General features: G+C 47.3%; 1 protein-coding gene across 4 annotated transcripts in view; it reads left to right on the top strand.

The window, feature by feature from the left end:
• Positions 1-13,841, top strand: part of MGRN1 (mahogunin ring finger 1) — a 55,350-nt gene continuing 41,509 nt past the window's right edge. For 2 of the 4 annotated variants that reach the window (XM_055805514.1, XM_055805516.1), the window contains exons 1-3: positions 1-199; positions 8,039-8,157; positions 11,119-11,207. In XM_055805514.1, coding sequence (XP_055661489.1) covers positions 112-199; positions 8,039-8,157; positions 11,119-11,207 — 296 coding nt within the window. In that variant the 5' untranslated portion in view covers positions 1-111. The remainder of the gene's footprint in view (positions 200-8,038; positions 8,158-11,118; positions 11,208-13,841) is intronic. The other 2 variants (XM_055805515.1, XM_055805517.1) reach the window with 1 other exon arrangement.

Here is a 13,841-nt window from a genome sequence, read left to right as displayed (position 1 = left end):
GGTCTCGCTCTCCCGGCGTGCCGCGCGCCGCCGCCGTGGGTGCGGGTGCGGGTGCGGTGCGGTGCGGGCCGCTCGCCGCCGCGCAGGTCTGCGTCCCCGGGCCCGGCCGCCATGGGCTCCCTGCTCAGCCGGCGCATCGCGGGCGTGGAGGACATCGACATCCAGGCCAACTCGGCCTACCGCTACCCGCCCAAGTCCGGTGAGGGCCGCGGGGCCGCTCTCCTCAGCGCCGCGGACGGGGGACGGGCCTGCGCCGGGCCCGATGCCTCCCTGAGGGGGACAGGTGTAGCGGGGGGTGGTCCCGGGGCGGCCAGGCCGCGGGGAGCCCGGGGGAAGGGGCTGCGGGAGGGCCCCCGCGGGGCACGGGGTCGGCGCTGGCTGTGCTCGGGGCCCGGCCCGGCCGGCTTCGGGGCCTCCCTGCGGGGGGCGGCCGGTCTGTCCGCCCGGGCGGTACCTGTGGTACGGGGCCGCCTCGGCGCCCTGTCCGGTTGAAGGGTGAGGGTGCAGCAGGGCCGGGTGCCCCGAGTAACGCTTCAGCAGCCTGCCCATCCCGGCGTCAGTGCCCGCGGCCCGGCCGCCGCTGCCCTCGGTCCGGGTGGGTCATGGAGGCGAGCCAGGCTTCGCTTCTGCGCTCTAGAAACGGGACTGTGAGTCGTCGGTGTGCGGCAAGTGGGGCATCTCCTGCTGGTACAGAGGAAGTGACAGCGGAGTTCGGTGGGGATACGGAAGAAAAATCCAATCTGGTGGAATGTAGAATGGAAAAATTCCCACATGACAGCTCCTTAAAATGGCAGGGGTTCTCACCTCAGAGCCGTTGGACTGACATGGCCTGTATGGGTGTTTGTTTTCCAAAGGGAAATGTTCTGAAAGCGTAAGAGAGTTGTCAGCAGTGTCACTTTTGTGGAGCTGGGTTGAGCCCCTGACTCACCTTGGCTTAGACTGGCTCTTGAGATTGGCCTGATTTAACTTGTTTAAAGAGTTTATTTTTTCTTCTCACAAAACAAGTCATCAGGGAAATTCAGATTATCTTTTCTCCTACCATATCCATTCGCTTACAAATATTTTTAGTTTCTATTCTGCTAGGGCTTTGCCAGGCAGGCTAAAAAATTTGCAGAGCTGCAGTTTGGGTTCCCTTGTTCTTGGGTACAGGTGTAGCATAGCCTTTTTGTTCAGAGGCTCAAGTTCTGTGTGTGTCTGGTGACTTGCTGGCTGTGACATCCTCAGGGCTGTGTGATGGAGGGAGCCAGGCCTCCCTGTTTTGTTTGAAGGGGGTGCAAGATCTTCTCAGGTGGAGAAGGCCGTCCTGCCATCATTACACCTTGTCTTGTTGCAGGTTGGCCTTCAGCAAGAATGGTGGTGTGGAGGAGATGGAAGGGGGGAACCTGCCCAGAAAAATTCTTCAGCTTTGTTGGTTCTTAGAGAAAATGTAACCTAGGGGGGGTGGGAGTTACTTTCTTGGGCTGCTAGGAAAGGCAAGTGTCACTGCTAGGTTACAGTAGGACTTTGTGCGTCCCTTGGGTGGCTGGGGTGTTTTCCCACTGTGGGGAACTGGGAGGATGTGAGCTGCCTGCTGAGCTGTAGCTATGGTACCATGGGCCCTGCTGGCAATTTTCTTACAGCCTAGAGGTTGCACCTGCTTTCTGTTGACACTTGGATGGGATTTTAGGTATGGACTGGATTAATTATAACCACCATGTGCAATGAACATTAAACTGCTTCTTTCAAATCATCATCCTGTTGTTTCTGTACTGTTGTAATTAGCCAGACTAGAATTTAACAGTGTGTTGGGTTTTAGCCAACGTGCTTGCCAAGGTAACCCTGTCACACATGAGAGGTTGGGTTTGTACGTTTACATGCCTCCTGGAAGGGGTCTGTTGACCTAGATGCTGCCAAAGAGCATTCCACATGTCATATCTTCCTTGTAAAACTGAACACCTGATGCTTGCAAGCAGCTGATTAAAGAAAAATATTGGTATTTCCTTTAAAGGCTTTGGATACAATTAGATGCTTGTTAATTTATTTTCTGTTGCACTTGCCTGTGCTCTTCCTGAAAGCATACTGGCTTTAGGCTAGACCTTGCTCTTCACCTTCATCAGGTTTATCTAGCAAGGGTCCTCTTGACTTCAGGAAGGGAGAAGAGCTGTTCAAGCTCAAGATCATTCTAGGCAATAGAGGTTGTGAGCGCTTCTAAGATGGAAAATCCAGGAAGGTTATTAAACAGCAGAACAGTAAGGACTGTGAGGAATGCAGCCCCCACTGCCCCCCGCTGCCTTCTTCAGGTGGAGCATGTTCAGAAGGACACTGTCCCTTCTGGTCTTGCAATCCTAAGCATGTTTGTCTTGGGGCTGGAAAGATTGGCTCTGACTGGTACAAAACCTGACAGTGAAGACGACTGGAGGTGAGCATGTCTAGTTTTATTTGATTTTAGGAAGCAAGTTTGAAGTAGTACAAAAAGTTCTTAGGCTAAATGGTTGCTAATTATTTCTAACTTGACACTGTTGCTGTGAGCTCTACTGCTACTGACTGCCTGACTGGAAGAAGCCAGTTTTCCATCAGCTGTGTCAGATGTTTGAATGTGTGCACTGGCGTGCTAGCCTGACATGCAAGCAATCTCCTGGCTGCTCAGAGATTACTCCTGAAAGGCTTGAAGATGTGGTGAGAGACTTTACCTGAGGTTAGCCATCCTCTGGAGTCCTGTGCAGCACCAAGGGCTGTCTGTCATCTTTTATGTTCTTTCCCTCCGAGTATCTGGATTAAGTAGATCTTGACTTGGTGTGAGTGTCTGCAAGCTGCTGTGGCTCTGGTCAGCTGCCGTCTGGTTGGCATTGGTTTGAAGGATGCAGATTTGTGTTCTTGAGCAAACACACCACCTCACAAGTGGGTCATGTTGTGTGAGGAAATAAACACAAAATACAGGTATTCTGACTATAATTTAAGCAGTGTGTCAGCCTGCCTGTGAAAAGGAACACTTTACCAGGTCGTACTGGTTGCAAATGCAGTGGTGAGTATTCAGTTCTCATTTATTGACTTCCGATGTGGTTATTGCTGGGTCAGTCACGTGCTCTGTGGAGGACTGAGCAGGTGGTTGTAGAATCCACCTTGGTCCTTATGAGCCAGAGTCCCTAATGAGGCATGGATAGATTGTTTAACAGCTTTGTTGCAACTGATACGCAGTTTTACAGTTAAAAATCCTCTGAAAATGCCCTTCTTGTTCCTCCAATGCATGATCATCTGCATTTCCCCTCCTGCATCTGGGGGGCTGAGGCTGCTGAAATGCTGTGAGGTGGCACCCAATACCCTTCTCTGATCCCTCTTAGCTGGTAACTTTTAACCTTTCTTGCTTGCTTCATGGAGACCGTGTTGGTATTGCAGATGCCTGACCAGTTGGAAGGCAGTTGGAGAAGGGCCCAGTTTGTACAGAAGAATTGGTGCCCCTGTGAAATGAGCTAAAAATGGGTAATTGCAAGGAACAGTCATGATCTTTGCTGTGCTTCTGTGCTTGGAGCAGTAAAATGATCCGTGTTCTCGCATGCAGTCTCATGATGCTCCTATTGCTTTAGCAACCAGTGAGCAATGCACCAGTGTTTTGCGCAGCTCCTTCGTCAGCTCATCTCTTGTTCCAGTGAGCTCATCTGCACTGTGGAGCAGGGCAGGGAGCACGTGCCCTTGAGAAGGCTTTTCTCCTCTGGAGTGGGCTCTTGAAAGAGAATTCCCTGGATGTTTCTGGGAGGAAAAAGAGGAGGCGGATTACTCCTCTCTGAAGCTGAACTGCTTTATTGTTTGGGAATGATGCTTTAATCAAAGAAAGAGCAATTTTAAGTAGGAGAAGCATACCCAGTCCATCACTTTGTTCTCAGCTCATAAGCCATGTGTACTGTCACAGCATCGAGACAGAAATATGTACCTGTATTTCAGACCTAGCTTTCATTCCTCACCCACTCTGCAAAGCACAGCAGAGCTGTTGTCTCTGTCATTCCTGTTGTAGTTCTGTAGGAGCTTCAGCCCAACCCTGCTGGTGACAGCCATCACCACCTGCCGTTGAGTGAAGCTTCCCCTTCCTGCCCTCTCCCTAGGTACGCGGGAGCACTTGAGTGGAGTGCCTGTGGGTCAAAAGCAGTTGCTTTTGCTACTTGATTTTTGCTGGATTATATTTAACCCTGCTCAGAGTCACGTTCCTGTTTGCTACGTGATGGTGGCCCAACAGGGATGGGTGATGGGGAAGACAAGATGGCCTCATCCAGCCGTGGTGCTGGTTTGGGCTCAGACTGTGTCTAGGACTGTGCTGTGAGTCCATCCCTTGACACGCTGTGGTGGTGCGTGTCTGGCTGAGTAATCAAAAAGGGCTCAATTTCTGTCACTTCCCTGTTAATTCTAATAATGTTGGGAAGCCTAAATGGGCATCTAATTGCTTTCTATTAATGAACGTTGTATGATACAGCCCTTGTTTTGATGGGGTTACAGTTGTGTTGCCGACTCTGCTCTTGGCCATTGTAGGGTGCTGTGTCCCCTGCCAGCGTGTCACTCATGTATCACATCCATATGTTGGGTTTGCATGGTCACAGGATTAGGGTGCTGGGTTAGGGTTAGAGGGTAGTAGTTATGACTGGAGCAGCCCGGTGCTTAATGCTGGTGCATTTATGGTAATAAAACCCCACCACCATGTTGGACTAAATGTTAACTGGTTTGGTGGTGTTTGACGCTGTGGAGAAGCCTTGGGTTCCAGTTTGGTTTTGTGTGGGACAAACTGATGTTCAGACTTAGCAGTTCTGGGTGGCCCGGTGATGTTCTGCCAGCCACTGTAAAGTTTTCTGCCACAACAATTTCTCTTACAACCACTGCTTGTACTACGTTTACCTTAGCGGTGTCACCCGTTTGTGTTGTCTTTTATTTAGTGCTCTCCTATGTTTTGTGCTGATTTACTCTGGGGAAGTAAAGTCACAGTTTTTCTTTGCACTGGGATTTTTCACATATTCATTCCTTGTTTAATTGTATGTGATTCTTTCCTCTTAAGCGTGTCACTGCATTTTTCTGGAAGATTTCTGTTTGTAGCAGTTCTGTGGAGGTTTAATCCAAGGATTCTTTGCTTTGCTTTTTTTCCTGCCGAAGAGGATGGTGCTTAGCATCCTCCTTGTGTCCATAGCTACAGAGCTCTGTGTAAAGCTGGTGCAACACCTGTGTAAGGTAGGTCAGGGTTGTTTTGTAGGTTGGGGGGCCATGTGGGAACAGGGTTTAAGAAGCATGATGGTCTGGCTAAAATCCTAAAGCTTTCTTTGTAATGGAGTTGGAAATAGAACCTAGAGATGGAGCTGCAGCAGGATTTTAATGCATAGAAAATACATACAAGCCTTTTACAGACACTAGAAATCCTTTCAGTCTTGCACTAGATATGTGGATGTCACGGAGACCAGAGAAGAGGATACCTCATATTTTCCTTCTTGAAATGTCTTTGTCCTTTTAGCCCTTGGTGTGATATTTACAGAAGTGTTTTCTTAAAGCGTTTTGTCTCCAACTTGGGCAAACAACTGAGTTGCTTGTGACAGTGGTTGAGAGGAATAATGCGTAACTTTGGCCTTACCTTGAGAACTCTGAACTTAAGGTGTTGTTGTAGCAGTTGGTTTCTGAAAACTTGCAATAGAATATCTTTTTTTAGCTGCTAAAAACTGTGTTATAAATTTGTGAAGACAGTTTGCAGCTGTCCTTGTTAGTTTTGCTGTTGAGACCTTACATACGTGGTGGCTTTTGTATGTAGCAGCACTGGCAGAGCCCAGGGGTGTTCTGCTCACCAGTGTATTCCCCTCTGAGGTCTTCAACGTGATTTTCCTCATGCTCTTTGTGACTGGCACTGACCACGTTTCATGTTTGCTCATAAAGGAAGTGCCTCTGGGGGAAAAAACCTACTCCTTCACATTGCAGGAGGTGACTTAGCAGGAAGATGAAGGGAGCATTCAGTTTGAACGCAGAATTGAAGCTGTGGTTTCCAGTTTTCCAGTTGCAGGGGGTAGTGTGTATGTGAGAAATCCTAACAATTTGTTAGAGATCCCAAAAGTAGTTCTTGGTGGAGCAAAGACAGCGTGGCAGCTGCTTTGAATGTGCCAGTTACGTGTCTTTAGTGTCATTCCAGTTGTATGAGAGAGATCTTTTCATCCCAAGGTGCTGGTGAGGCTGCCTGGCAATGCTCTCCTGGACAGCCAGCTCCCTGCAGGCACAGGGTTTCGGTGGTGGTGAGCAGTCCTTGCCTGCTCTGGGGTTCTGTGTCCTCTGCATGTGGGATGCAGAACTTCTTCCACAAAAAAGCTCTGCTCTGAGTTTGTGGAATACAGGTTTACTGAGGTGAGTTGAACCCCAGGATATCTTGTTTACTGAATACAAGGGAGCTGTTGGACTCTCATCCCAGATCATCAGCTGCTGCGTTGCTGAGACATCTTGCATAAGCATTGTCTTCACGGTTAATTAGATAAAATGCTCCAAAACACAATCCTACTTGACCCACATAAAATGTGAAATCTGTTCCTAAACCCCAGTGTTTGGTCACACTGTTCTGAAGCTTAGTATAAGTATAAACCGCTGCAGCCTCTCTCAGGTGGAGAGTCTGTATCAAGCTAGCTGTGCTTGGAGATCATATGCAGATGAGCTTTTTAATTTGTTGCTTCTGGGAGGGGCGGGAAAAGGTTGCCTGTCATTTGGAGCACCTACATTTTGTTGTGCTGATTCTGTAGGACAGATTCTAGGTAGCTTCTGGACCTGTGCTGAGGTTGATTGTTGTTTCTGGAAAGAAGGATGTGTTTCTATAATATAAACATCTGGACGCTTATAAGCTGAGCTCAGCAATAGCTGAGCACTTCCATCGTCATTAAAGCACTACCATCTGTGCAAAGTAAGAAGAGCCTTTCTTGGAGCATAAAGGAAAAAAGCCTTAATGGAAAAAACAGAGCCATTCATGAAAACCCTTCCATTTTGGAGTAAATCATGCTTGCTCCTAGCTATAGGGACTGCAAATCCTTCCATAATGCCTCCATAACCATTCAGATGATTAGTTACTGCTTCTGTAATGACTCGTTTTAAAACAAATTTTATGCTGTCTATGCATTGCCCCTAGGGAAGAAAATGTACATTTGGCTCAGTCCTTTCATCATGCGCATGAAAAACCCCCACTCTGAAACTTCAAGAGAAACAGCTTGGGTGGAGCCTTCTATTTTAGTTCTCTCATGATACTTATTTCTCTGGAATTGTAACTTTCTGAAGTTCATATTTGAGAGTGTTTTCCTGAAGTCTTTCTAGGAGGAGGCTACATTTGTGTTGCTCTCATACATCTGAGTTGATTTGGTTGATTTTGCAGTTAACCCAGTGCTCCAGAATCCCGGTGACCTTTGCACTATAGTGTATCACCTTAAAGACGAAACAAGTGTGTGGTGAAGCTTTCAGAGCTGAAGTTCAATTTAGTCAGTCCCAGGGTGTATCTCTTCTAGACATCCATGTTTCTGCACTTAGAACTGTCAATGTTATTCATTAAATTCAACATCAAGGTATATAGTCTGTAGCATTTGCGGTAAAGGTTTTGCGTGGTTCTCACCCTGGGATATGGGAGCAAAAACGGAGAGGGAAGACAGACTTTGCTCAAAGGGAGTCCCTCTGGCTGTGCAGAGCTTTGCTGAGGGGGGAAGCTTCATCCTTCTCTGAGTACGTTGGTGGTGTTTGTGGGACTGGACTTCACGCTGGAAGGTGGAGAAAAGAGGGATTCATCAGAACTGAGCAATATTGAAAAGAGCTGACTCTTACTGCTCCCTGTCTCTTCTCTGGAAAACAAGTTAAAATGGAATTGTCTCTGCTGTAATACTTATTCTAGGCTGATCCCCCGCGCCCCACTTCTACTGTTGGCAGTGGCCATCAGTAGTACAGAGGAGGAGTGAACTAGCAAGTATTTTCTGTCTTGTGCTCTTTTATACTTGTGAATTAAAAACTGCACAGACCAGCTGTTCTTTAGGAAGCACTCATTTAGAGGTTTGTTTTTTAATTCCTTTGTGGTTCGGTTTTTTTCTAGGAAACTACTTTGCAAGTCACTTCTTTATGGGAGGCGAGAAGTTTGACACCCCTCACCCCGAGGGCTACCTTTTTGGCGAGAACATGGATCTAAACTTCCTCGGGAATAGACCTGTCCAGGCAAGTTCCTATATGCTGTCTATTTTACCCTTTTGTTTTCTGACTGTTTTGGAAAATCTTGTGTAGGGCTTGTAGAGGAAGGTAGCACAGACCTAAGAGACCTCGCTGCTTGGGGAGTGTCATTCCAGTCTGAGGTACAAAAGCATTCCCCTACCCCATGTCCCAGCTTGCTATCTGCTGTAGCTGTTCAGGTACAAGCAGAGTTTTTCTAGGAAGCAGTATTCACCTTCTGGGTTTATTTTCACTTAGGGCAGGAAGAAGTAGTAGTGGGGGAAGAAGAACAGGGACTCAGGAGCACAGATTTTGGGACTGATTCTGATTACCTGCCTGAGCAAGTGTAAAACATGCTGCAGAGAGAAGGCTGGAAGGCAGATCCACTCTTAGAGCCTGAACTTCACAGGTTTTGTGGGCACGCTGGCTGGATTCCAGTCAGCGTTCAGTGCATGCTGTTCTCAGGGTAAATGAGTGGCTTGACTGAGCCTAGGGCAGTGTTATGACAGATCTTGATATTTGGTGATTTTTGTTTGCTTTGTAACCTAGGTGGGCTGCTGAGAAAGTCTGTCCTTTAGCTTTCCCATTTGGAACATGGAGGTATTTTGGGGCACACAGGTGTTTTACCAGACTGTGAAAAGTGACCTGCTTGAGTAATTGGCTTGCTCTGTTGTCGTGGACAGGGAATAGCACTGTTGTGAGGGTCAGATAGGAATTTTATGCAAGCGTTTTAGATTCCTATTGCATCTCAGGACTGCTTAAAAAGAACCACAAAGTAACAAAGTAGGAGCCATTCAGAGATGTTTTCAAAGTGCTGGGGAGGAAAGGGAAGAGAGCTGCTTGTTTGCCACTTGTCTTCCTAGTTGTTTCTGCAGCTTCAAAACATGACAATGAAAAATTGATGTCGTAGTTCTCACCTTCAGAAAAGCGGTGACTATTAGCTAATTCGTGCTTGTAGCGCTTGGAGGCGGTTCAGTATCACCTCTGTTCTACAGATCAGAGAAACTGAGGCAAGATGACTTGATGTTTAAATTGGACTGGTGACAAGCACGTGCTTTGAGTTGTCCTCAGGCTATGCCATTGGTGGTCTTAGCACCACAGTTAGATAACAGGTCTCTGCAGGAGAGGACAAGGGAGGATCTGGGAAGCTGTTGTTCAAGCAGAAAGCGTAGATAAGCAAGGAATTAGGAGGAGTGACTTTAGATGGAAATCGTTCTGGATGTAACAATCCTGTGGAGGCTTGGAGATGCTCGCCACCTACCCTGTGCCGTGTCTGCATACAGGGCCTGTGCGGAACGGTGGTTAAAAGCTGACTGCTTCTCTTTCGCTTTGTGACTAGCAGCTGCACAGCGCTCCCAACAAAAGCAGAAGACGCAGCTGTTAGCTAAATATCCCATGTGCATATGGCTGTAGGGACTAACCTTGCAGAGCTGAATTGACTGCATGTCTCAGCCTGGGTTTCCTTGCAGACATCCCAGTGCTGAATTTCATCACTTCTTAAGAGGGGAGTGGGTGAGAATGCTATTAACACAGTGGGATGGTTGCCAAATAGGTTTAAGAGAGGGAGGCTGTTTTGGTATATAGTTTGCCTATGTAAAGTTAATGCCCTTTGGCAGCTCTGATTAATCTTCAAGGAAGAAAACGCTCGAACACAGAGCAGCAAAACTGCTTTCTGGATGTGGGCCAAGTTCTTGCTTTGGAGTAACAGAGGGCTTGTGTAGAGCAGTGTTACCAACCACAGCAGTGAGGGTGCAAGGAAAGTAGCTGTTGTTGTCCTGTGAAATCTCTGCTGCCTGTGGCTGTGGCACAGGGTCTTTTGCAGCTTTCTCCTGTTGGTCAGGAAACATGTTTTCCCTCAGGCTCTGGCTGTTGCCCCACCGATACATTTCTGTGGCCTGTGGGGACAACACTCAAGGGTTGTGTCCTGGAGCTGCCCTGAAGTTCAGCTGCAGCATCAGCATTTGTCTGCCTGTTTAGCAGACTAATTTCTAAGGAAACGTATATTGGTGGTCCCCCTGGTACTTCTGCTCTGTGTCAGTCATTCCATTCTCTCTGCACTGCTGCAGAGCACGTAGTCTGCGTGTGTTTGAAGGACCCCAACTCTAATGAGTTTGCGTGGTGGCTTTGTTGCTGGATACATTCAGTGTAACCTTCTGCCTGAAAGCCTGTCCCTTAGCTCTGTATCGTGCCGTTGCTCTGACTTGGAGCAGGGCTGTGTCTCCAGGCTGAGCAGTTATCAAACTTGGCCATTGTGCGAGTGGATGTTTCAGGTTCAGACTTCACCAAGCAGAGAGGAGGTCCAGCAGGCAGGTCTGCAGCTGTACAGGTTGTGGTCCCCACAGTAAGGAGTTTCCTTTGCATTTCTCACTGGAGAGTGTGACCAGTAAGGAGGATTACAGTCTGAAGCATTATCGTCTTTTATTTAAAGGACAATCTGTGAGAGAAGGTCTCTGGACTGTAGAATAGAGTGAGGCCCCCTATCCCTGTCTTGTTCTTTTCTTTTCCAGAACATTTGCCCCATTGTTTCAGAACAAAAAGAGTTTCCCCCAGTAATCCAGGGCTTCGGCATACTGATTAGCAGTCAAGTCACTGTTTGCATGCTGTAACAGACATGAAAGAGCTGCATTTCTTCTGCTCAAGCTGGAGGTGGTTTCATTAGTGGAAATAAAAGCTTGTGAGAGCAAGGCTTTCCAGACTGAGAATTCAGGCTGCAGAAAAAGCTTGTGAAAATGCTCTTTCTTGAAGTGTGTACTCCCAATATGAGTTATTGCTGGGCCAGAGCAGGATTTTTGCCCTGAAACATGCTTGTTTTATCTGTAAATAGAATCCTGTATTACTGTTCCTTGTGGCTGTTGTACTGAGTACCCTTAAAGATAGATGTTTCTTGGTTTGGGTAAATCATATGCCAGGTAATATGCTGCTACCTTTTATAGCATAATAACAGGAGAATTATTTGCCTCTTTGTTCCAGTTTCCCTATGTAACTCCAGCTCCACATGAGCCGGTGAAGACACTGAGAAGTCTGGTGAATATCCGCAAAGATTCTCTCCGACTTGTGAGGTACTGTTATTGCCTGAACCTTTCATTTCATTCAACCCAGCAATCTGTCATCCAGAGCCAAACTCTATTTGAAAAGGTTTTGGGGAAAGGGCTGAATTCCAGATCCTTGTTGCTAGGTATGTCCAGAGGTTCCAGTGTTCCCTTGTGATCAGAGCTTTCAGGTGGTTTGTTGTTCCTTATCCCTAGATTTGAGCAATCTGTGTTTCCAAACAGGGCCAGGGATGTATCCATCTCTGGAGGACAGACTAGAGTGGTAAGCAAACCCATGAAATCATTAGCATGAGTGGAAGATATTGGGCTTGTAGGGTTTATTAACCTGGCAGATTCCTTTCTGCTTTCTTGTGCAAGGAGAAGCCAGAAAGTAGCAGATTCTGGTGCAAGTCACAAGCAAGGAAGACTGATTGGTTTTGAGTGAAACTTCCTCCGGTTTCTCCTGTTGCCAAGATAGTTTGGTCCTAGTATTACGCATTTGTTTAGATGGCTGGTGTCCCATGCGTGGGGGAAGGAAGTCTGGATCATCATGGAGATCTGTTACCTTTCAGTGCTCAACGCTGAGATCTAAAGTGGCACTAGCTGGATTAAACGCAATGGCCAACACTTTGACCTGCAGCTGCCGTCTTTCAAACAGATGGCTGGAGTACAGGGGCCCAGCGCTTTGTGTTGGTCCGAGCAACTGGGTGGGTGTCCAGACAGAGCATTTCTCAAAGATCCTGGAGTTGCTCTGAATTCTGCGTTTCAGGCGCAGGGCTGGAGTACTGGCAGGGGGCCAACTTCAACCCTCAGCCAAGGTGGTTCTGAGAGCGTGGTATAACGTGAGTAATTTTAGTCATAACCACACAAAACCCTCGGTTTGTTTTTATGTGAAAACTGAAGGTTGGGGTTTTTTTTTGTTTTGTTGTATTTTTAAATGAGCAATACATGTGGTTTCAAAACTGATTGAACAGGAAAAGAGGGAAGAACTGAAAAAGTAACCATTGGTAAAGGGCTCTGAATGCTGTCTGGCTTTTTCAGCTAAAGAGTGAAGTATTTCTCTAGGGGAAAGTCTTGTTTTCCTCCCACACTTGCTGTGGAAAGGGTCTTTTTTCCTCCTTGCAGACATCCACACAAACATTGTAACACCTATCAGAAGCCAAACGGGGAGCGGCTTTTCCACTGGGAGAGGCCTTCCTGTGAATGGAGATGTTGGTGAGGTTTAGTACATACAGTTCTATCATTCTCCTTTCTGTGGTTGCACGTCCTGTGCCCCCAAGCACATTTGCAGCTCTGGACTATTTGAAATACAGTGTCCATGCACCTAGATAGTGTCTAGGTTTGCATCTGTCTTAATTCTTGGTACTATTGATTCTTTCTCTGCCTCATGAGCTCTCATGTGCTCTCAGGCTCTTGTGCTGCTGCTGCTGTGTTAGTGCTGATGACAACACTGCCAATATTATATCAGTACAAAATTAGAGTAGACCCAAAATAAGATTTTGATTGCCAGTCCCCAAGGGCACATTCCGTTTTTTACTTTTCTACGATTCTGGACTAGAGGCTTTTCTTTTCTCCCTTTGTGCACGTAAAGACAGTTTGTACCCTCTCCAGCCTGGCTTATTCGCAACCGATCGTTGAGGCTTGCATGTTCTTTCCAAAACTAGTTAATTTTAATTTACCACCTCCTCCACCAAATAAAATGAAACTAAGTGTCTAGGTGTAAAGTAGATTCTGATGGTAAAGTCCTCACAAGTTTTTTGTTTTTCATAGAATTACAGAATCATAGAATGGTTTGAGTTGGAAGGGACTTAAAGGTCATGTAGTTTCAACCCCTCTGCCATGGGCAGGGACACCTTCCACTAGACCAGGTTGCTCCAAGCCCCATCCAGCCTGACCTTGAGCACTGCCAGGGATGGGGCACCCACAGCTGCTCTGGGCAGCCTGTGCCAGCGCCTCAGTACTCTCACACTGAAGATTTTTTTTTTGTCTCTCTCATCTAAATCTACCCTTTTACAATTTAAAGCCATTCCCCCTTGTTCTATCCCTACGGGCCCTTGTAAAAAGTCCCTCCCCAGCTTTCCTGTCAGCCTGTTTATGCCCTGGCAGGCTGCTGTAAGTTTTTCCCAGAGCCTTCTCTTCTCCAGGCTGAACCACCCCACCTCTCTCAGCCTGTTTTCATAGGAGAGGTGCTCCAGTCTCTGATCAGCTTTGTGGCCTCCTCTGGACTCGCTCCACTAAGACCACAGAGCATTTTGGATAAGGGCCTGAGAGGCAGGCAGATGGTAAAGATTGAGGGGAGATAGGTGAGTCACTGTGAGTGAGACAAGGGAAATCCCTTCTCTTCCCTCTCCAGCACAGCACACTGACCTTGATCCTTGGAGCTGTTCGTCCCGCGGTGGAGGTGGTGATGGTGGTGGTCCTGAGATTGCCTGCTCTGCAGCCCTGGACAGCATTTAACTGTGTACAGATCCCTGCAGAACCCCCAAATAGGAAAAGCTTCCATTTGATAGTGATCTCCCCTCATGAAAGTCAACGCTGATAGAGACATCATCTAGTTCTTTCTTCATTTAATGCCTGCTCTAATACTGATGTAATCCATATCTCACAATATGAAGGCAAGCGATACTTAGCACTTATCCTGCATGTGTACTAAGTTTTTGGTTG

The sequence above is a fragment of the Falco peregrinus genome, chromosome 5 (assembly GCF_023634155.1).
Source record: "Falco peregrinus isolate bFalPer1 chromosome 5, bFalPer1.pri, whole genome shotgun sequence".
Taxonomy (NCBI): Eukaryota; Metazoa; Chordata; class Aves; order Falconiformes; family Falconidae; genus Falco; species Falco peregrinus.
This window is presented reverse-complemented; position numbering and strand designations above follow the sequence as displayed.